Below are 22,109 nucleotides of genomic sequence, written 5' to 3' on the forward strand. Positions count from 1 at the left end.
GAGCGACGACAGTTTATACTCTGTCTTGATTTACGAATCAGGAAAGGGCCTCGCAGGTGGTCGCCGTTGTCGACGCCTTCTACACTCCCAGCTCTCTCATACGTGGCCGGCTGGCAGGTGGTCGAGTCTTCATCGGCGTCCTTAGCTATAATCTGGGACATCTTCATCTCGAAGACGGTGTCCTCGTCACTGTCCCCGCTTTCCCTGACACCTTCACCGGCCGGCGGTGACGTCAGCCACCCTAACAAGATGTCCGACTTCTTGTCGACACCCACTTCCTTGCCGTGGTCGTCATCAGCTTGCCAGAACGTCTGCCAACAAAGCAAAATATCCGGTTCTTTTTTGTCGTCCACGTTCACGTTCTCGTCATGGTCATCCTGCCGCCCAGGCGATAAGTTCGGTCCTTCGTCGTCCACGTTCTCGCCGTCGTCGTCCTCGGCTTGCCGGAACGCCTGCCGCCCAGACGATAAGTTCGGTCCTTCGTCGCCGTCCACGTTTTCGCCGTCGTCATCTTTGACTTGCCGGCATTTCCGCCTCCCAGAAGATACCCTCGGTTCTTCTTTGTAACCGGCGCCCACGTTCTCAACGTCGTCGTTATTGGCTTGTAGGAACTTGTGCAACCCAGGTAAGATGTCGGGACCGGCCAAGACGTTGTCGAAGTTCACACATGGGTCGTCCTCAGATCGCCGGGACGCCTGCCGCCCAGGCCAAGTGCACGGCCTTTCGTCGTCGACGTTCACCTGCTCGTCGTGGTCATCCTCGGCTCGCTGTGACGTCCTCCAGGCACGCGAGACGTTCAGCTCATTTCTGTCGTCAACGTCCGCCTGCACAGACACGCAGCAGCGATTGTTCTTCGACGACCGTTTCGTGTCGTCGGCTTGTAACAGAATCTGAGGCACCTCGCGGACCGATGGGTCCCACCTCTTCTGATCTTGGTTGTCCAAGTTGGTACCATCGGTCTTGCCCACCTCGGTCGTCACCTTGTCGGGCTCACGACTGGAATCTTCCTCCACGGTGACATTCTTGGCGTCTACTCTTTTCTTGTGAAACAGAAGTTCTTCTGGTGTCTTCGTCCGGGGACATTCGCGGGAATAGTGGCCCAATTCCTTGCATTTAAAACACTTCACCCGATAATTTTCCGGTACGATGCCCTGCCTTGGGCTCTCGCGTTTTTCCTTGAGAGAAGTGGTGGTTTCAATAAAGGGCCTCCAGACCTCAGCTCGCGACAGTCCGAGCTCTAACAAGACCCGTTCTTTGACCGCACCATACCCACTTCTCTCACCCGTATTCACCCTATTCACTAGTGCACGCATGCTCTCCGTGAAATAAGGTCGCACAAGATATCCTCTGAGCCGCTCAGGGACTTCATATGTCTCGAAGACGTTTTCTACGCCATCAAACCAGCTCGGCACTAATAAGTCGGACGACGGCATGGGAGTCAGCACTCCCTTCATCAATCTCGAGAAGCGAAAAACTTCATCTCGGAGGTTGAACTCCATGCCGCCTCCACTGGCTCGCCTTCGGTTTTCTGAGCGTAGATGCTCTAGTTCTAGCTCGAGGCGTAACAGCCGTTCTTTCTCCCTTACTAGTTCAATCTCCTTTTCGATTGAGCTGTATGATCGGACTCCTCCATTCCCATCCCCTTGTGTCTGCGAGTTTGCCACTAATCCACTCAAAGATGACAATTCACCTTGCCCGTCAACATTCCAATTTCGAACCCTATCCTGCTCTGGCGTTAGAACCGGCATCTGCCGCTCTGCGCTGTCTGTATCCATGGCGGGCACACGTCAAAGAATCACCTTACCGTAAGGTCAACGACTGCCGCTGGATCACAGACGCTGCCCGCTGCTCAGAATAGTCAGGCACGAAAATGATGTCCGAGCTGTAGACTCAGGCGTTCCTCTCTGGAGTGGGACGGCATCAGGTCCGATGTAGCTCTGTCACCACGAAGTAGTTCGGTGGTCCAGTCTTCAAGGAGCTCGGTGGTCCAGTCTTCTCTTTAGAAGGCTCCACCAAAGCCGCGTCAAGTCGCTGTCCGCCGATTCCATTGTGAAGATCACGCCGCCGGGGTCCGCTGACGCAATCCTGTCGACTGCGCCAGTGAAGATGTTCTTTTTTTCTCTATCCGCGGAGTCCTGTCTGGTTTATTATTCCGTCAGCGACCATCAGCTGCCTCCGCCGTCGGGTCCCGGCGCAATCTCCAAGAAAGAACATCTTCACTCAGAGATAAACTCCACCTCATTACCCTCGCGTTGTTGAGTTTCGTCTTATTCAAATATTCTAGCGGTTGATGGTCCGTCTCAACTACGAATTCCTTTCCGTACAGGTAAATAGCATATTTACCAATTGCCCACACGAGTGCGAGGCATTCACGTTCTATAGCCGCAAAGTTCTTTTCGCTCGCGCTAAGTTTTCTACTGCCATATAACACTGGGTGCAGCATGCCCTCGTGCTCTTGCAACAGCACTGCTCCCAAAGCTTCGTCTGATGCATCCGTACGCAGGACAAATTGCTTAGACAGATCGGGCGCTAACAAAATGGGTGGTTCTGCCAGCCTTCTTTTAAGCTCTTTGAAGCTTGTGTCATGTTCAGAGCACCATTCTACTGTGTTACTTTGTCCCTTCCTTGTGAGGTTAGTAAGTGGGGCTGCTATCTCTGCATAGCGGGGTATAAACTCTCTATAATACCCTGTAAGGCCTAGAAAGGCTCGCACCTGTTTTTTTGTCTTTGGCGCCGATGCTTGTTGAATCTTTTCTATTATTTCCCTCTTCGGTGCGATTTGGCCCATACCAAGCTTGTGACCTAAAAATGTTATCGCGTCAAACCCAACCTCACATTTGTTTGGCTTAACCGTGAGATGATTCCTCTTGAGACATTCAAAAATTTGCCGTAATGTTTGGCAGTGGTCTTCCCACGAGTCAGTGGCCACCAAAATGTCGTCAATGTAATGATGTACATTGGGCACCCCCTCCAGGACGGACCTCATCAACTTGGTAAACACTACAGCAGCCGTCTTCAGTCCGAAAGGCATAAACCGGAATTGGTAAAGGCCCGTTCTTGTAGAGAAGGCAGTCTTTTCTTTGGCTGATTTTTCCATCGGTATCTGCCAATACCCCTTTGCTAGATCCAATTTAGAAAAATATTTTTTTTGCCCGACTCTTGCAAACACTACGTCCGACCTTGGTATAGGTTCAGCGTCAGCTACTAAGACTGCGTTCAATCGCCGAAAGTCAACACAAAGCCTATTAGAGCCATCAGACTTTTTTACCATTATTATGGGTGCGTTGTAGGCGGACGTGGATCGTTCGATGATGCCTAATCTTAGCATCTCTTCCACTTCTTCTTCCACCTCATCCTGGATGGCAAAAGGCAACGGATACTGCCTTACAAACACCGGCTCTTCTGTCATCAATCGAAGTTTGCATTGCAATGCATTTGTTCTGCCCGGTACGTCAGAGAATATATCTTCAAACTCCCCGATCGCGTCAGCCAGATCTTTCTTTTGCTTTTGGCTTAATTTAGGATTGATGACCACATCCTGCGCACCCTGTTGCCTTTTTAGACTGGGCGTCGTGATCTCCCCTAAGTCTTCAACCTCATCCTGGACCACCATCACCCCACAACTTTCATTCTTAGTTTCGCGACCTACATATTTTTGTAACATGTTTATGTGAAACGTTTTTCTTTTGTCGCCAACCAGCAGTTCGTAGTTTAAATCGCCTTTTCGCCTCGCAACTTCGTACGGTCCCTTCCACTGCATGGTTAGTTTGTTGTGGTCACTGAATAGCAGTATGAGCACTCTGTCGCCTGGCTCGAACCTTCGAGCCTGGCTCTTCCGGTCGTAGAACCTTTTCTGTTTTGTTTGCGCCTCTGCCATGATCTCATGCGCCACTTCACATGTTTTCTTCAGTTTGTCCTTGAGTTCGATCAAGTATCCGTATGATGTTTTTAACTCCTGGTTTAAGCTTTTATTGGACCACAGCTCCTTAAGGATGGTCAAAGGACCTCTCACATTTCGTCCGTACAACATCTCAAATGGTGCGAATCCTAGCCACGCTTGTGGTACTCCTCTATAGGCAAAGAGGAGTGCCGGGATATACCTATCCCAGTCCGTGGGTCGTTCTTGGCTCATTCTCTTCATCATTTGCTTGATGGTACCATTAAATCTCTCTACGAGCCCATTACACATTGGGTGATATGGCGTAGTTAACAACTGCCGAAAGGATAATAGCCGTCCTATTTCTTTCATAAGATTGGAAGTGAAGTTCGTACCTCGATCACTCAGAATCTCCTTAGGTACTCCGTATCGGGAGAACATCTCGACTAGGGCTTCTGCCACCTGCGGGGTATCAATGGTTTTCAATGCCACAGCGTCCGGGTACCTCGGGGCTACATCAACCATTGTCAAGATATATCGGTTTCCCTTGCTGGACTTCGGGGTTATTGGTCCAATGATATCTATCGCTACCCGATGGAAGGGTTCTTCAATTATGGGCATACTCATCATTGGGGCTTTTTTCACGGTGCCTTTTGGTATAGTGCGTTGGCACACATCACAAGACCGTATGTAACGTTTCACGTCGCCTTGCATACCAGGCCAAAAGAATTCTTCCGCTACCCTAGCGACCGTGCTCTTTACCCCCTGATGGCCCGACATTATTCCATCGTGAGCCAATTCCATTACAGTCTTTCTAAATACCGTTGGTACAATGAGTTGGTGTCTCACGTCCCCGTCGCTGAATTCGACACGGCGGAACAACAAATCATCCTTCACGACGTATTCCGTTGTTACGTCACATCTCCATTTCCGCACTCGTTTATTCAGACTTCTAAAACACCTCTGCAGACTCTCATCCGACTTTTGCTGCCCCGTTAATTGAAGAGCTGTGACTTCTAGCAGCTCTATAACCGGCGCCTTGAGCTGGGGCAATTGTTTCTCTTCTCTTTTGTCCGTTCTTTTTGCTCCGGCTGCAAATGACACCTCGTTATGAATCTGCTCTGCATTGAACGCCTCCTTTTCCCCGATTTCTTGCAGTAGTCAGTCGTTCTCAGCATGTGATGTAACGCTGTTCAATGAATTAGACGGCGTTTCGCCAAACACTTCATCTCCCTGGTGAGGTATTTTCTTCGTACTTGTGCCCCACCCTGCATCCGGGCAGTCCAATTTTCTAGCCCCTGGGATGTTACCCAGTATGAGGTCATACAGCGGTTCTTCTACGCATTTGGCACGTACTTCCCCCGTGTAATAAGGTGTATCTATGTTGATTATCGCTTCAGGCATATCCCTCATGGTGCCGTCAACCAGGATAACGCCAGTGGACGTCCCTGTGAACTCCTCACTTCGTACCAGCCTTTTTCTTACTAGTACAGTGTTGGTTCCACTATCCCTCAGCACTGATATCTTAATATCATGTAACCTCCCTTCGACCACCGGCATCATTATGTCGATATTGTGTACTAAGTCAGTGTCAGCAACATGTTCAAATCTTGTATTTGTTATCGCTCCCTGCTGTTTTTTGTTGCTCCTCTTTAATGCCTTCTGTCTTTTATCCAGGACACACGCTGCTTTGTTCTGTGAGTGATTGGCGCACTGCCCAGCTTTGTGTCCCATTTTGCCGCACTCCCAGCATCGTACTCCTGCCTGATTTTGTCTATATCCGCTTCTGCAGTCAGTTGCCTTATGCCCAACCTTACTGCACAGAAAGCATCTAGGCGATGGTCTTCGGGTTCCTCCCGTTTGTCCAGTACCCTTACTGTTCTCGCCGTCTGGTCTCACTGTTGTACAACCCCCATCTTTCATAGCACCCAGATTGCATTTTCCCTGGGCTTCCAGGTACTGGTCAGCTAACTCTGCCATTTCTTGCGCTGCGTTCACGTTACGTTCTTTTAGAAAAATGGCCAGCTTAGGGTGACAGCAACTAAGGAACTGTTCGGCAATCACCCTGTCCCTCACTGCCTCGAACGTCTTCTCTGTCTGCGCCATTTCGAGCCACCTATCAAAATAATTACTCAATCTGGTACAAAATTGTCGTCCAGTTTCTGCCTCCTCCGGCTTGCTTCGTCTGAACTTTTCTCTAAAACCGTCTGCAGTTAGTCTGAATCGTTGGAGCAAGGTGATCTTAACCTTCTCATAGTCTAGGGAGTCAGCTGCTGTCATCCTCCCGAATGCGGTTAAAGCTTCACCCACCAGGCAAAGACTAAGGGACGTCGCCCATTCCTCCTTCGCCCATCCTTGTCCTACCGCAATCCTCTCAAATCTATGCAGGTAGGCATCTAAGTCATCGCGTTTCTCGTCAAAGGGCGGCATCAATTTCTTCAAGCACGCTCGTCCTCTTGACTGACCTTCGCTCCCTCCGTTTGTTGTCGCTCCACTGGCGCGTTCTGTTTCCGCGAGCTTGATCTTAAGCTCTATCATAGCGATCTCATGTGCAGCTTTCAGTCTGGCATCCTCCCTCTCCCTCTCAGCCTTCTGCTGTTCCCTCTCATGTTCGAGTTTGGAATCTTCTCTAGCGTGCACTCTCTCCTCTCTCTCACGCTTTCTTTCCTCCTCCAGAAGATGCAACGCTTCCTCTTTTGTTAGTCCGAGGGAGCTTCCCAAAGCCATTATCTTTTCAAAATCCATTTCAAACTTGTTGGGAACCGTTCACCGGAACAACTGGTTTTCCTCACTTTGCGGTTTGTATCCTGGCAGGCTCGCCAAATTGTGATGTTATAGGTTCAGGTCAAACCGCCGAAGGAGGAATTCAGTCACACCGTGAGGTTTGATCAAGATATATATATATTAAAAAAAATTAACAAAAAAATAAGAAACGTTCTAGCTATACACAACTCTACAGGTCAGAAATTGTCTCACTTTCAGTCCGTCCTTGTGTGGCTGAAGGTCTTGGTGCTGTCTTGTTTTCAGCAGCGCTTGGTTGTTGGTGCGTGTGGTTCCTTGTTGATGGTCTGGGATGCTCTGCTCCGGGACACCGCCGAAGTCGTTCCCCGTGATGTTCCTTGGGGCTGGTCTGGGATGTTCTGCTCCGGGACACCGCCGAAGTCGATAGTCTTTCCCACCAGCGGCTACTTCGGATCGCTGCCGAATGCCTCGTTCATGCCGGATGTTGCCGCTTTGGTTGCACACCGCCAAGCTGATGTTTCACCCGACAGTAGCACCCTCGGGACGTTGCCGGGTGTGCTTCCACCTGGTCGGGTTACCGCCGAACAAGAACCCCTCTTCTTCCTCCTTTTCGCTCCCTTCTCCTCCGGCCTGCTCCCTCGACGTTTTCCTCTTCTACTCCATTTTTTTCTGTTGTAGCACGACAGTATGCTATATATAGTATATATCAACGGCTAAATCAATCGCGCACAGAACGAAAACAAAAGAAAACGCAGAAGAGAGGCGCATTCACTGTGCGTGATTGGTGCAGTTGTATACACCAAATCACCTCTGTTACGTCACGGTGCGGTGGTGGCGCGTCGGGCGCACTTCCGGTCTGGGGCTGTGGGCGGAAGCCGCCATGGGGCACGTGCATTCCTGTGTTACTTCGGAAGAAACCGGACAGAAACCTGCCTTTTCGTCAAAACGCCGCGACTGGAGCTTTACCAAAAGAGTCGGGAAAGGTTTAAAGGTCAGTTTCCATGCGTTTTCTGCCTGCTCGGTTTGTCCGAGAACGTGAACAGGGCCCGTAAGAAAGGAAATACAGACACCGTCGGGCCAGGATTGCTTGGGCGGAAAGCACTTTGGATTGAATTCAAGAATAGTTGTGGTCGTCAGATTTATTTGTTTTGTTCCAACATGAACGCGGGGAAACCGTCAAGTTGCACGGACCACCTGCGGACTACGTTCAGTGCGTCATCACGTTGAGACGGCCGCCTCATCGTTCGAGCTGTCGTCTGCTCTCTCAAGCGTTTCTGCTTGTCGTCTGCTCGTTCAAACGACAGCGGCCCCTAGATCAAACGTTGACCCGGTAATTACGATAAGTGCAGACCTCAAAAGACGTTTAAGTTTGAAAGTTGCTTCGGGTAAGTAGGCTCGGTGTAAACAGTATATATAAGGAGATGTGGATAATTGTTACCAGTGGCCATCACCGACTTGTGATGCCTGATTCACTGTGTCCGATTCTGCTTGCGATTTCCGGTATCGACGTCGATATCTAAGCTACGGTTCCGGCTTTTGCAGCCTGAGTGACGTCATGAGTGAAAATAGCGAGCAGAACCTCAGCATGTGAATCAGGCTATAGCGTCCATTCTGCGGCGTGCACGCGGAATGAATCGCCGCATGTTTCATTATTCACGCCAAGTTTTGGGGCGTAATGAGCCTCGTTAATTTAGCTGAGGCCGCTCAAGTAGTCAGACATTGCCAGGAAGACGTAGAATCAACAATTCCAACGCGAAAAAGAGCGCGGGGACTCCCACCGACGCCGACAACATCCCATTCCAATGGTTTGTTTATGGGCGACGGCGAGCTTCTTGGCCACACCCCCATTGCGCATCTGCGGCGTCGGTGGCGTCCTTTAGGGGCGCTCCGGTTTGTTTGTAAACATGAGTTCGTTTATAGAGAAAACGCACGCACAAAGGCGTTGAGCGCCGCAACCGTGAGGAACCGGGCGGACCTAATTCAGGCCCCGACCAGGGCGCCCCTAGCGGCAAACAGCCTCACTTCATCGGGAAGTTTCTGTCAGTTGCTGCGTTGGTTGCGCGTTGTAGCGGCGGTGTCGGTTTGGCGGTGTAATTTCTGAGATGGCTATTTCGCACCAAAAAAAGCCACAATTGCTGCGTGGTTGGCTGTAACTGTAATTAGAAAAACACGCACGGGGGTACGAAGTTTTACGACTTCCCTTCGAGCCCGTACGAGGCGGAGCGCCGCGCGACCTGGGTGCGACTTGTGCGTCGATGCAAGTAAGTAGCGCTCCTCAGCAATAATACAATTACCTTTTTTACAGCGTTGACGAACGCGCGTGCAAGATGCCATTTTTTAGGCTTTCCTTTAGAATAGCTACTGATGCAGATGTCGGCACGTGCCGCGGCTGGAACACCATTCCCTGCATTTTCCTTGATGCTTGGGTAAAATAGCATTAGGCCTATTTACTAGATTAGTTATCAATAAGCACTATTTTCCAGATCACAAGACTGTCTGGTAGATAATGAAGGTTTATCAAAGATTTGCCGCTGTACGACCCGCGTCGGCCATCCCTACGCTCACTCCGCCCTCTTTTTGTCGTCGTTCCAAGCGCTTGCGTGCCTAGTTTCTTTCCCCTCCCCGGGGTGGAGGAACCGCCGCGCGTGTCTACTTTCCACCAGGTGGCGGTCCCATTGCGCGTGTCTAGTTTCCTCCGGCTCTTCGGGGCGGCGATAGTATAGTCCACGCGAAATAATGACCACCGATCAAGACAACAATAACTGTGTGTGCGTCACGATGACCACCAATCAAGTCAATAAATGTGTTCATACCTTAGTTCAAAATTCTGTGTCTCGTCTGGGTCGTGTGGTATACAACTTCGCTGGTCATCCAGCTTCCCAGAATTGAATGGCTCATGATTTTTTTTTTTTAGCGACGATGGAACAACATAAACAACTACGACAAACTCTAATATACGCAGCAAATATTTCATCGGGAACGAGAACCGGGGTGAGGTTTCCCACCCAAGGTACAATCTACCCTTGGAGGTTTCTATCAGCGTAAACATGGAGAAAGTAGTGTTGGGCATCGCGGAACGGCGCGAAGACAATCACCCGGTTGTTGTCAAGCTGATTAAGAGAGCAATAAATATACATTATTAGCGCAGTTCACTCGACGCCAACTAAGAAAACCTTAATTATGTACTTACGTGACGCTCGACGTTCTTTGCGGGCGCCCTGAATTTCGTCTGCGGAGTACAGTGCTCCGCGACACCCACGTTTCCGTCGAAAATACCTCCTTCACGTCATACACGTGACCAGGTTCGCGAAGGAGTTTTCCTTTCGCCATATTGGTATAAGGGGCACGCCAGTGGGCACGGAGAAAGTAACTAAATATCAGTGCGTCATATTTTAACCGGACGACGCGGAAACCTCCTCCACCTAAGGGGGCGACTCGCGGTGCCGAAAACACGCGATATGTGACGTCTTTGGTCCTGGCCTTACTACTGGTCAGAGCCGCTAAAAGCTTTTTGTTAGTCGAAATACAAAATATAAGTGACGCGAGCCGTTTCAATTATTTATAAAAGTAGTTTTTGTTCAGTATTTTAGATCAGAAGAGAAACAAATGAGTTGAGAAAGCAAGGAAACAAGAAATGGCCCGTCGACATACCCGCCACCAAGCGGTGGAAAAGGCGGCGCATACTAGAAAGGTGTAGTGGGATCAGGCACCGACGACCGGCGAGCGTAGAAAAGTCCCTGATGTACGCGGCGGCGCTGCGGTCGTATGGACTGGAGGATCCGACCAGTTCCGAGCGCTCCAAAGGCCTTCGGCGAGCAGCTTTGGCTTGGGGTTTGGCCGTTTCGCTGTATGGCAGCGCGAAGTGGCTCCCGTTCTGAACTGATCTTTACCCCGTGTTTTCTGTCGTTTGTGGCCAAGGAGGTGCAATGCCGAATTAGTGTTTAATCGCGCAGCAAATGCAATGAGAGCCGCCCTGGCTGCCCGCGTCATACAGCCTAACCAGCACATGCTTCAGTGGCACCCTCTCGAGCCGTCAACACGGAGTGCGGCAGCCTTGACCACTCGCTGAGCTCACTACTCCTCGCCTAGTTCACGGCCACTCAAGCAACCAAAGATGTCATGAGGAAGGTTATTTTTTGTTTGTTTTTGTAATTTTTAATTTTCCTACAACTTTTAATAGAAAACGAATTTTGAGAAAAAGAAAAATTTCATTAAGTTTCTACGTTCAGTGCGGTCAGCTTCGCTGCAGATTAAAACCGCTGTTATGTTCATTGCCATTGCTTCCCACAGATTCTGCGCCGGCTACCGCTAGGTGGCGGCGAACAATAGGCGACCGCCACCTAGCGGCCAATAGGCTACCGCTATGTGCCCATTGGCCGCTAGATGCTAAATGGTACAACAAAATGGCTAGATGGCGTAAGCTACCGCCCGATCCAAAGGGCTCAGCAGGATTCATCTATCCATCCATCCATCCATCGCCGCGACACGGCCGGTTCGCCCGCTTCCGCAGCTTGGTTGGTTCCACGGATCGCAAACGTCAGAGGAACTCGGTCGGAAAACCAGGCTCCTCTGTATCCTGCTAGAGTCATAGCTTTCACTCTTCTTTTCTTTTCTTGGTTCCCTCTCTTCCAAGTTCTTTTTATTTATTTTTAAAATTTTTAATTGAAATAAACTCACCTTACGTTACTCTTGCTTGCTTCTGGGGCATTGGCCACAGCTTGGTCGTACATTTGAGACACATCTTCAAAGGGCATGACTCCGAACAAGCTGTGCAAGATTAGGAATTTGAGGGCGACGCTTTCCTTGCTGTGGACGTCCTTGATGTCGTCATCTTCGTACTCTGTCGCTGCCAGCTGGTTGAAAGCAGGGATGAACTTGAAAAAGAAACGGACATTAATGATTAGGCATAAGTTGGCTCTCAAGATGGGAGAAACACCAACCGAGTACTTTACCAGTACTCGGTTGGTGTTTGCAGGTCGTGGGGACGCGGTCACGCGGAAACAGGGTTCACGTGACCATGTACGTGCCCCCCTCTACGTGCCCTCCCCTTTTCCCTTTTCCCCTATCTTTTCAGTTCCGGTTTTAGAGCGCAGCTCTTGGGCGCCCGTTTCAGGGTTTCACGGTGTCGGCGTAACCACGCTAAATTTAGAGGGAAAGTAGACGTCACGTGACATCAACACCAATTCAATTTCTCGCTAAATTTAGCGAGGAAATTGACATTACGTGACTTGGTGTCACGCCACCTATAAAAAAATTCAGCTTCTCCGTTAAATTTAGCGGTAAAAGTGACGTCACGTGACCTAAACAGGAATTCACCTCCCCGCTAAATTTAGCGGGAAAGTTGACATCGCGTGACCTGAATACCAATTCAGTTTACCAGCTAAATTTAGCGGGGAAAATAACGTCCTATGACTTGGTGTCACGTCACCTATGAACAAATTCAGTTTCTCCGCTAGATTTAGCGGAAGAATTGGCGTCGCGTGTGGAGGAGGATGGGGAGGAAAGTAGGAGGGGAGAGAAGGGGGAAAAAGAAAGGAGGGCGAGGAGAAGGATGGAAGTAGGAGGAGGGCGGGAGGAGGGGTATGCTCTTTCCTCCGTTACCCCCCCCCCCCCCCCCCCCCTTCTCCTCCTCAAGAGTTGCGCTCTGATTTCGTGTTACTGATGTTCATAATAGTCTTTAATTTTTGTATTTTCACCGCGTTCTCCTCTCATTCGGGGCACTTTTCTCCGCGCTTTATTTTTTATTTTTTTTGTTACAAGCTGGAATTTTGATAGCGCGCTGAAAGGAATGTGCGATGTGCGCGCCAACATCCAGTGGCCGGCGAAGCAGTTAAAATTTTCCTTTGGTTGCGGGTCTAAGAAGCGTGTTTTGCTTTTGGTAAGTAGCTAGGTGCCGCAAGCTACCGCCCGTTACAAAGGGTATTGCCATTAATATCCATCCATCCATCCACCAGTGACATGCCGCACGCTAATGAGTACAGTCTTTAAATTTATTTTTCTACTTGTGCTTTCACTTGTGCCTTTCGCTTATTTTGTTTGCTGTTGTGTTGTAACCGTGCGGTGACCTTGTAGTCCAATGTATGACTATGCGATCGAGAACATCGGGCGTTGACTTTCAAGAAAGCATTCGTCTAGACACATACAGTGTTTATTATTCCCTGAATTGGGGATCTTTTTTCGGGGTTTGTTTTACTACAAATGCTGTTTCTTGTCAAGATTTTCCAAGTACTTCCGGAGCACGGCTTCTTCGTCGTTATCCGACATTGTACGCGCGACTCCACCAACTTGGTTTTGTTTCGCAAAAGTCGCTCCATCCGCCCCTCCAGAACAAACAAAAAAGAAACAAAAACAAGTGCACGAGCAGAAAGGCCACAAAAAATAAACCAAAAGCAGGAAGGAAGAAACGCCAGAGAGGAGGACGAACACGATCAAAATAAAAACAGGAATCATGTTTTGTTTTGAGAAGGCGAGGGGACACGCCGGTAGTCACGTGATCCCTGTTGTCACGTGACAGCGCCCTCACGACGTGCAAAAAAGGCGTTCCGGGTAGGAGAGGTACCGCATCTCCCTTTCCGATTGCTAACCGCAGTACGAGGTTTCGCCGCTTGGTGTGGTCTTGATGTGACATAGGTTCATTGACGGCATCCTGAACAGTTGGAATGGTTTTGTTTGTCACATCGTTTTACTAACGACGCCATCTAGCGACGCATGTATACATTTCGCGATCTAATAAGATCACAATCAGTCATGAGGCCATCTGTCGAAGGCAATGAAAGGTGAACAATCGGCGCATAATATGTGCTCCAGACTCAAATGAACGTAATGCATTTTTGGGGTCATCGCAACGGTGTTTACAGTAACGCATCACTTTCTTCCTCGCCATAAAATGTGTCTGTTAAGCTGTTCGACTTTGTTCGACGTACTCTTATTGTCACTCTTATCCAGTCCGAAACAAAAATCAGACACCCTACTTGTTACTTGTTTCACCCAGCGTTCCTGCGGGAGGCACCCTGTGAATTACACACTCGTCTCACACGGAAACGTTCATGAAAGACTTGATTCTTTATAAAGATTATAATCATTTCGAGAAATGCAAAGCGGCGCCTATCACACGTCTTGCTTCGCGACTGGTCCTTTTGTATTCTTATAGACTAACGCCGGAATCTCATTTGCTGCTGAACAATAATAAGATGCTTGGGGCTTAACCACACCCCGCGTCTGTTAAGCCATCAGGGACTATAAAGGTGCGTTGGAATCCAAGTGTCTTGTTAGTTCGATGGGCTGTCATATATGCAAAGGTTAGCACTCACTTTCTCCTTGTCGTTCGTGAGATCGAAGTCGATGACGGGGTGGTTGACCTTCTTTAGGTCTTCGAGGCTCTCGGCATCGCCAGACTCTGGGAACGACAGCCAAAGATGCTCCACCTTTTCAATGTCCTCTGGAAGCTGGGTGTCGGTATTGGCGTCGTGAACCTCCTCCAGATCCAAGGTACGACTGCAGGAATGAAGGATTTTGATTGTTCGTGTGATATAAAGAGATTTATGGATAAATTGAAGCAGTTTATAAAAACGAAATCTCCTGTACACCGACGTTTCGCTAAGGAACTTAGCTTCTTTAGCAGTGAATGAACTAAGGCTCTTGGGGAAACTGATTCTTGCTTCCTACGAGCCCCTTCCACGTTCGTGCTTTGTTATTATTTGTTTACGCGCCTCAGAACCTGAGGCGATAATATGCTTAACATGTTTCGTGACAAAATATTTTTTTTTTAACAAAAAACGCATTTAAAAAAATAGGATCTTCCCTGCGTATTTCCTATAAATCTCAACTTTGGTTTGTTTTGTCCTTGACATGTTCATCAACCGAGGTGCCTCCAAATAGGCCAGTAAGAGGTGATTGCACAGCGATGTAATAGTTAAGCTCTGCAGCACTGTGCGTAAAAAGAAATTCAAGTTATAAAAAGACGAACCAAAAAGCACCGCCTTGTGTTATTTTTATGCCCAGAGTGAGCCCCCAGATTTTAATCCTATTATTACTTCCAGATATAATTAACCTAAAAATGTGGAATATAACGGAGTTCAGAACTCTGTAAAATTTTGTTATTTGAATACACATGTCACCAGAGGCACAAAACGTAACGTATTTTGTCTAAACAAAAAGCTCTTAACCAAGTATGTCACTTTTTTTTTTAAAATATAAAAGTGCAACGGAGTCTTACTTAATTTGCACTCGAATGATTTTTCCACCGGTGCCGAAGGGCTTGATTTCGGTGTCCGAAGTGGCGTCGGCATGATTGATGACGTAGTGCTCTGGTGTTCCATCCAGCCTGTACTTGATTTGAGAAGTAGCTAAGCCGGGGTGCTGCAAATTTAGGAAGACAGAAGTGTACTGTCCGGGTTTACATGTCCCACACCTAGTGTGCGAGAGGCATTACTGCAGTATTATGTGCCAGACAACACAACGTATATGCAGTTCGTTTGTCTGTTTTATTCATAAAGGTTTCAGACACCAACCAATTATAAGTAAAGAAGGAAATATTAACGAAGGTATGAATGTTAGAACTGGGAACTGTGTGAATGTGTGTAGTTAAGTATTTTTCAGAAGCTTTAGGCTTGTGAAAGCAACAAAACGCATAAGAAAACCTGACTATAACGATAATTGCAGTTTCGAGTACGTATTTCATTTTTTTTGCTGCTTGAAGTCGGGAATCGCGGGAAGTGCAGATATAAATACTCTCGTTGGTTTCCACGGCGAAGTACCGGAGCGGTGTTGGCGGCCATGACGCTATCGTAGGATTTCATCGTAACCTACACAAGACGTCCGATCGTTTCGCTCGGAGCCTTCAGATTTATTCTTCGGTTTCTTCATACGTACGATTTGCATCATAGCAAAAACCAAATACACTTAGCGAACCGTTTCTGCTGCTATGCCTTAACACACAACCGAAGCAAAGCAAAGCGGAAGAAATACCTTCCCTGCCCCGTGATACTGGTTTCTACGTCACCATGAAGCGATCGGAGCGCTCCTATCGGTCCCGCTTGGGTCTAATATTCGATTCTTTTTTACTTTCCTAAATACGTAAATTATGATATCCATGTTAATTCAGAAGCAAAATTCGGAAAGTATAACATAAGTGTAGTTTTTTTTTTCTTTTTTTGCAGTAAATGCTTATTTATTATCTCACAAAGCAGACAGGCCTCTTTCTGGGTTGTAAATTCGAATAGATTTAATTTACTTTAAATGAACATCGAAAAATCAAATCCGTGTTCCTTCGTCCCTAATATAATATGTTCACCCTCGCGAAAAACCTGAGCTTAAACTCAACCATGATCTGTATTTAAAACTCTTTCAATGTTCTAGGCGTCGTTTTTCTATATTATTTCATGAGATAATCACATAAACTAAATTATCAAAAAGTTTTCAAAATTTCTTGGATCTTATACCTTCATTAAGTTATAGTTTATAAATCCTTGTTCTGTTCCCACCTAAATTATTGCGATTTAGTTTGGAGCATATCCACTTCAACGAATCCTGAAATGGCACTCCTGTTTCAAAAACAAGCTGCAAGGGCCATAGGCAATATCCATTTCAGTCTCATACATTAGACCAATTAAAAAAGTTGCGCATCATAAAAGTTGCTACTTTGTATTAGTACAAACTTAATACCGGCCTAAACGGAGCGATCACTAGGAATACAAACTTTCTAATTACCTTTGGTCGTTTCTGAAAAAAGAATCAATCTCTATCCCGTAGAGCCAGCTATAAGGAGGTGGTCACGAAAAAAGCAAATTATGACACACTTGATCTAAAATACAATATTGTCACGAAATACTTCGTATGAGTACCAACTTAGCACTAACCTACACGGAGCGGTCACTAGGAATACAAACTTTCTAATAACCTTCGGTCTTCTCTGAAAAACGTATCAATCTTTTTCCTGTGGTGTCAGGTGTGAAGACGTGGTAACGAACAGAGAAAATTATGGCACACATGCTCTAATATACAATATTGTCACGAATGGCCGATGATGAGGAGACGAATGAACAGAAACTAAACGTTTCATCTGGCGAACTTGTGCCGAAAACGAAAATACAGAGGTAGCGTCGCAGGCTCCGAAGGTTGGTGGAGTAGCACGATCAAGCGCAAGAGTGAGACTCCCCCGGCTCGCCATGCGGAGTCCCTTATGTACCCACGTAAGTTTCAGGAACATTCGGCGTAGAACGTTCGTACCTCAATCAGACGACAAGGTTCTCAAACTTACGATAACGCTAAATTGAAAGATCAAATAAATGATACGTCGCTTCCAGGAATTTAACCCGGGCCTTCCGCAGGAATGCCAAGCACGGTAACCACTCGGCCACGCACGCGCTCGCTCGGCGACGCGCGTGGCAGTATCCCTCATTTACTAAATTGTTATGAACCTTATCATTTGGATTTAAACGAAACATCAGCAAAAGAAATTCGATCATTGTTTTATGGATGCTTATGATTATTAGTTGTATTTGCTCGCTTTGTGTTTGATATCTGCTGAATTTGTTACTGTGAATTTTTTATATGTATCGCGTTTTACTCATATTTTATTTCCTGCTACGCGACCATCGCTGTGCATTGCAGGTTGTCACGGATACTTCAAACTGTGTATACAGCTCTTTTTTTTTTGTCGCCGACATGTAATATTGAAGGAAAGAAACTCCATTATTGGTAGTAATATTATTATCACATCGTTCGGCTAAAGACATTAAATAATTATATTCATTTAATTTTTGATGGATGTAGACTGTAATGTTTTGTTATCGACATCGCCGTTAAAAGGCTCAGCGTTTAAAGCTAACCAAGCGTATCATTCGTGCTTTTTAGTACTACCACGGACAATAGTACTTACGTTTTCCATGGCCTCGCAGTTAACACACCCGTGGCCCCTAATCCTTCCGAAGGTGTAGATCTCCTCGTCGCACTTCTGGAGATTTTTGATCTTGGTGACCGTAAGTCCATCTTTAAGTCCATCTTTCTCGCCGACAATGTAGAGTGTGTCGCAGTTTCCCTGAGGACTCTCCTGCAAATATTTAAAGGAGCAGTGCAACGATATAAAATTGGAATGTTTTTCACTTGACACGAGCTTACTGGCACACCTGGGACTCAAGGATACTCACACGCAACGCCACTGGCCAAGAAACTCCTTTGTCGCGGTGTAATTTCAAGGACAAAAGGGATCATTTTCATTCAATCTCTCCTTTGCAAAATTTGATGACGTAACGTGGGGATCGCAGCACACGCAAGTGACGATATTTGAATGCGGTTCATAGATTGGACCCGAGCATTGCGTGGGCACTCGACTTGGGCTCGTGATAATTGCTAGCTCGAGAAGCATTCGGGTAGTGACCTGTGTCCAATCGCTGCAACGACGACAACAGCCGAGCCATAACAATGTCTGGAACTCAGCGCGTGTCCTGCGCTTTGCCAACCCTAGCGCGTGGCTATGATCAACACTGGCGGCATACAATCGGCTCCAGATCACGTGGCCGCTTGTTCTGGCTACGAGTTGAGGGGGTGAACACTTCTCGTTTTAGAGCGCAGCTCTTAGGGGCCCGTTTCCAGCTTGAGCGGCGTCGCGACCTCGGTGTGGTCACGTGACCCCCCCCCCCCCCCCCCCCGAGGTCACGTGACCCCCCTCCCCCGAGATCACATGACCCCCCCCCGGGGTCACGTGACTACCCGCAGGGGACGTGCCCCCCTCAGTACCCTTCCCTACTCCTCCTCAAGAGCTGCGCTCCAATTCGGCGTTACAGGGATTTGTAAACGGCTTTCATTTTTTTTTTCTTTAATTTTTTTCTGGGACTTTTATTGCGTGGGGTGAAAAACGACCGCGTGTTTCATAGGTCATTAACGTCAGGGATCCGTTTTAAAGGGTATTTGCGTCAAGTACAAAAATTGTTGCATCGCTCCTTTAATGCTTGTTCTCAAACTTTCTGGCGAGGTTCAGTGCAGAATTGCAAATTATCCTTAAGGCCAGTCTTTCTTTTGCACAATAAGAATAAGTAAACAGAAGCTTGACCATTTCACTGCTCCCTTTTAAATCTAGGCAAACGTTAGTTCTTGGGTAAATTTCCATACCATAATTATTTAGACGTCAAAAAATTCAGTAACGTCGTTGACTTTGTTCAGCTGGCTGAGAAAATGCTTGGCAAGTCCAACTCGTGTCAGCTGATCGTTCCTTATTGACGAAGAAGCAGTTATGCTAAAAATTCGCAACTATGGTGGAGAATGTAGCTGACGGCAACTACTAATATCACAATTCGAATGTTCTACCGGCCACCTTCTGATGATAGCGGGTCACTAGCTGCCATTGGCGACATGATTTCGAATTTTTATCATGACGTAATCATTATTGGATGGAATTTTAATCTCCCTGGTTTCAAGTGGGTCGCTGTCTCATGCATTGCATTTGATTAGTCTGCTGTTAATCGTTCTTTTTTATATTGTTCACACTTTTGGTATTCTGCAATGTGCTACAGTTGTGCAATGTGCTACAGGACGCACACTGTCAGGAATCCGACTTCGGAAACATGGAGCACTGGTGTACTTTTTGGGGACTGGGTTTTTATGTTAAACAAATAGTGTTTTTTTATGCTTTTCTTGAGGTCAGAAACGCTTCTCTCCTTGATTTCTTCTTAACAACGACCTAGTCCCTGAGAAGTCTGAAGGTGAATATTTAGGTGTATTGTTCTCCAGTACCTGTTCTGGGGAAGCACACGTCAATCAAATCGTCAGTGAGGCGAGCATGACGTTCAACTTCCTTCAAAATATTTAAAGCAAGCACCTCACAAACAATGACAAGCTACTTATTTAAGTTATGTTTGGCGAATTCTAAGTTATAAGTTTGTTTCGTGGGACCCATTACAAAAATATCTTAGTGGCAAAATAGAAAAACACAAAATAGGTCTTCTCGTTTTTGTCTAAAAAATTAGATTCATTTTGCAAGTGTGACGCAAATGAAGAGCAGCTTAGTTTAGGAAAACATAGAAACTAGAAGAAAAACGCTGCGCCTAAGATTTCTAGAGCGCGGCTCTTAAACGCCCGTTTCCGGCTTGAGGGGCGTCGGCGTCACAGTCGCCGTCGGCGTCGGCGTAACCGCGAGGTGCATGATGGGTAAATTTCCCCGCTAAATTTAGCGGAAAAATTTCCCGCTAAATCTAGCAAACAATTTTTCCCGCTAAATCTAGCGTAAAAATTTCCCCTCTAAATTTAGCGTAACATTTTCCCCGCTAATTTTAGCGAATAATGTTCCCCGCTAAATCTAACGGAAAATTGTCCCCGCTAGATGTAGCGGAGACTTCTCCGCTAAATTCAGCGGAACATTTTCCCCGCTATATTTAGCGGAAAAAATTCCCGATACATTTAGCGGAAAAATTTCCCCGCTAAACCTAGGGGAACATTTTCCCCGCTAAATTTAGCAGAAAAACTTCTCGGCTAATTTTAGCGGAAAAATTGCTTCGCTAAATCTAGCGGAATATTTTTCCCGCTAAATCTAGTGAAAAATATCCCCTCTATATTTAGCGGGAAATTTTTTCCGCTAAATTTAGCGGAAAAGTATCCCCTAAATGGGTGCAAGTAGGAGAGGAGGAGGGGCATAGCCCTCTCTTCGTACCTTCCCCTCCTCCTCCTCAAGAGCTGCGCTCTAATTCGGCATTACAGGGATTTGTAAACGGCTTTAATTTTTTTTATTACTAATATTGATTTTGGCCAAACTGGTATAAATGCCCCCTTATGTCTTTCATCTCCCACCTACCCCCTAAGTTTGATCATCCTTTAAAAGTAAAATAATACTTGTTAATCTACGACTTATTTAAGAACAAATTTTTAACACTAAGTATTTGAAACGTTTTACTCTTCGAAATTGTAAACACTATAAACAATGATATAATTTCTTTAAAAAAATTATCCCAACTTCCGTGACTTTCTGTGATCTTATAGTGTTTTCCTTTTGTGTGTCACTTTTCTTGGGTATGCACATATTTGCATGTGGTCAATGTTGTGTTCCCATTGCCCAACACGTTTCTGTAATGCTGTTTTTTTTTAAATTTTTTTCTTTCTTCTACAACACTACTGGCACGGCAGGTATCTGAAAAAAAAAAAAGTGATTTGTTGAGCCGGTTTTGGGTTCCGGCTGTCGCCTGCGCCATAGAAAACTACGTTTAGACCTCAGGAGCCACAGTCCTCTGTCCACAGTCCGGACACACGCTTTTGCTTCTCCTTCAGTTTCTAGAGGACAATTTGATTACTTTCTCGTCCTCTAATTATAGTACAGGATAATTTAAACTCTCAAGATACAGCTGAGGAAATTGTCTAGACTCATGTTGGTAGCTTTAGAACGAACACTCATTCCAATAGCTGAATATACTGTGCATAAGGTGGGCATTCTGAAGCTTAATTATCGCAACCATGTTCACATTTTTTGCCCTTCATAGGCAAAAAGCGTTTGCAACGATACGACTAATGGTTCAGTATAAAACTTTTGAAATTGAGCTAGATGGTGAGAAGCAGTTGTGAAGCTCTTGCGCGCTGCAGAAAAATATCAAAGAAAGGCCTACTTTGAGGTGCTTATAACGTTTTTTTGTGTTAGGGTTTCATACACGTACCTCCTTCACGTAGAACTGCTTGGCGTGTGGATTGTCGTGACGACCCTTTATCAAATCCACCTGGAAGACGCTGACGACACCCTTCTTGAGGTTCATGGACCACTTAGGCTCGTTCTTGCCAATCTCTGCCATAACGAGCTGCACGCGAAGATATTGGTTAGATTCCATTCTACAATGTATCGCAACTAAGGTGTAGGATCCAATAATCATGGTCCAAAATTTAACAATGAGAACCATGCAAACATCGTCAAAAGGGCGATGACGCCTCAAAACTAAGTTAAATATAAACGATTCTTGAGCAAAGTGGTCCTACTGCTGTACAACGTAGAAATGAAATCTCGGAAAGCGCCATGAAGACACTTGACAGCTAGAAAGTTTATGGAACACATCGACGTCTCGGGCTTTTGTTCACAATAAATGAATGTAAAGATGCCATGTCTTTAGCGTTCCGCGCTTTCAAAACATTTGGGTGAGAAGTGGTCTGTATATTTATATTAAATTGAAGTTAAAGGTTTCGACAATATTCTGCAGTCTTCTGCCTTCAAAGTATATACTTGCGAATCTTAAGACGTGTATTTAATTCTGCTTACTACAGTAATTTTCCCCAGCTCAATAGAATGACTTTTTTTGTGTGCTTTAACAATAATTTTTCGAATCGAATGATTTGGAGTAACAGTGATTGAACGCCAAGGCCGGAGGAGCTAGGGCATGAACAAAGTTGTGCATGTCTCCTAATCGCAGTTCATCGTGCAATGCATCGGTCCGTTTTCAGAGTAAACGCTACGCTGATATTGAAATGGTCGGTCCCTTGACCCGTTTCATCTGGAACGAGATGTTTCTAAATAATCATGGAGTTA

General features: G+C 46.5%; 1 protein-coding gene across 1 annotated transcript in view; it reads right to left on the reverse strand.

Moving 5' to 3' along the window:
- LOC8040862 (vitellogenin-4-like) overlaps nucleotides 1-22,109 on the reverse strand; it is a 53,568-nt gene that overhangs the window by 24,624 nt on the left and 6,835 nt on the right. The window contains exons 4-8 of the mRNA XM_029970558.2: nucleotides 21,253-21,390; nucleotides 17,499-17,669; nucleotides 14,835-14,977; nucleotides 13,930-14,113; nucleotides 11,297-11,493 (exon numbers count right to left, since the gene is read on the reverse strand). Of these exons, the coding sequence (XP_029826418.2) occupies nucleotides 11,297-11,493; nucleotides 13,930-14,113; nucleotides 14,835-14,977; nucleotides 17,499-17,669; nucleotides 21,253-21,390 (833 nt within the window). The remainder of the gene's footprint in view (nucleotides 1-11,296; nucleotides 11,494-13,929; nucleotides 14,114-14,834; nucleotides 14,978-17,498; nucleotides 17,670-21,252; nucleotides 21,391-22,109) is intronic.

This window comes from Ixodes scapularis, unplaced genomic scaffold (assembly GCF_016920785.2).
Source record: "Ixodes scapularis isolate PalLabHiFi unplaced genomic scaffold, ASM1692078v2 PGA_scaffold12__126_contigs__length_90152505, whole genome shotgun sequence".
Classification (NCBI taxonomy): domain Eukaryota; kingdom Metazoa; phylum Arthropoda; class Arachnida; order Ixodida; family Ixodidae; genus Ixodes; species Ixodes scapularis.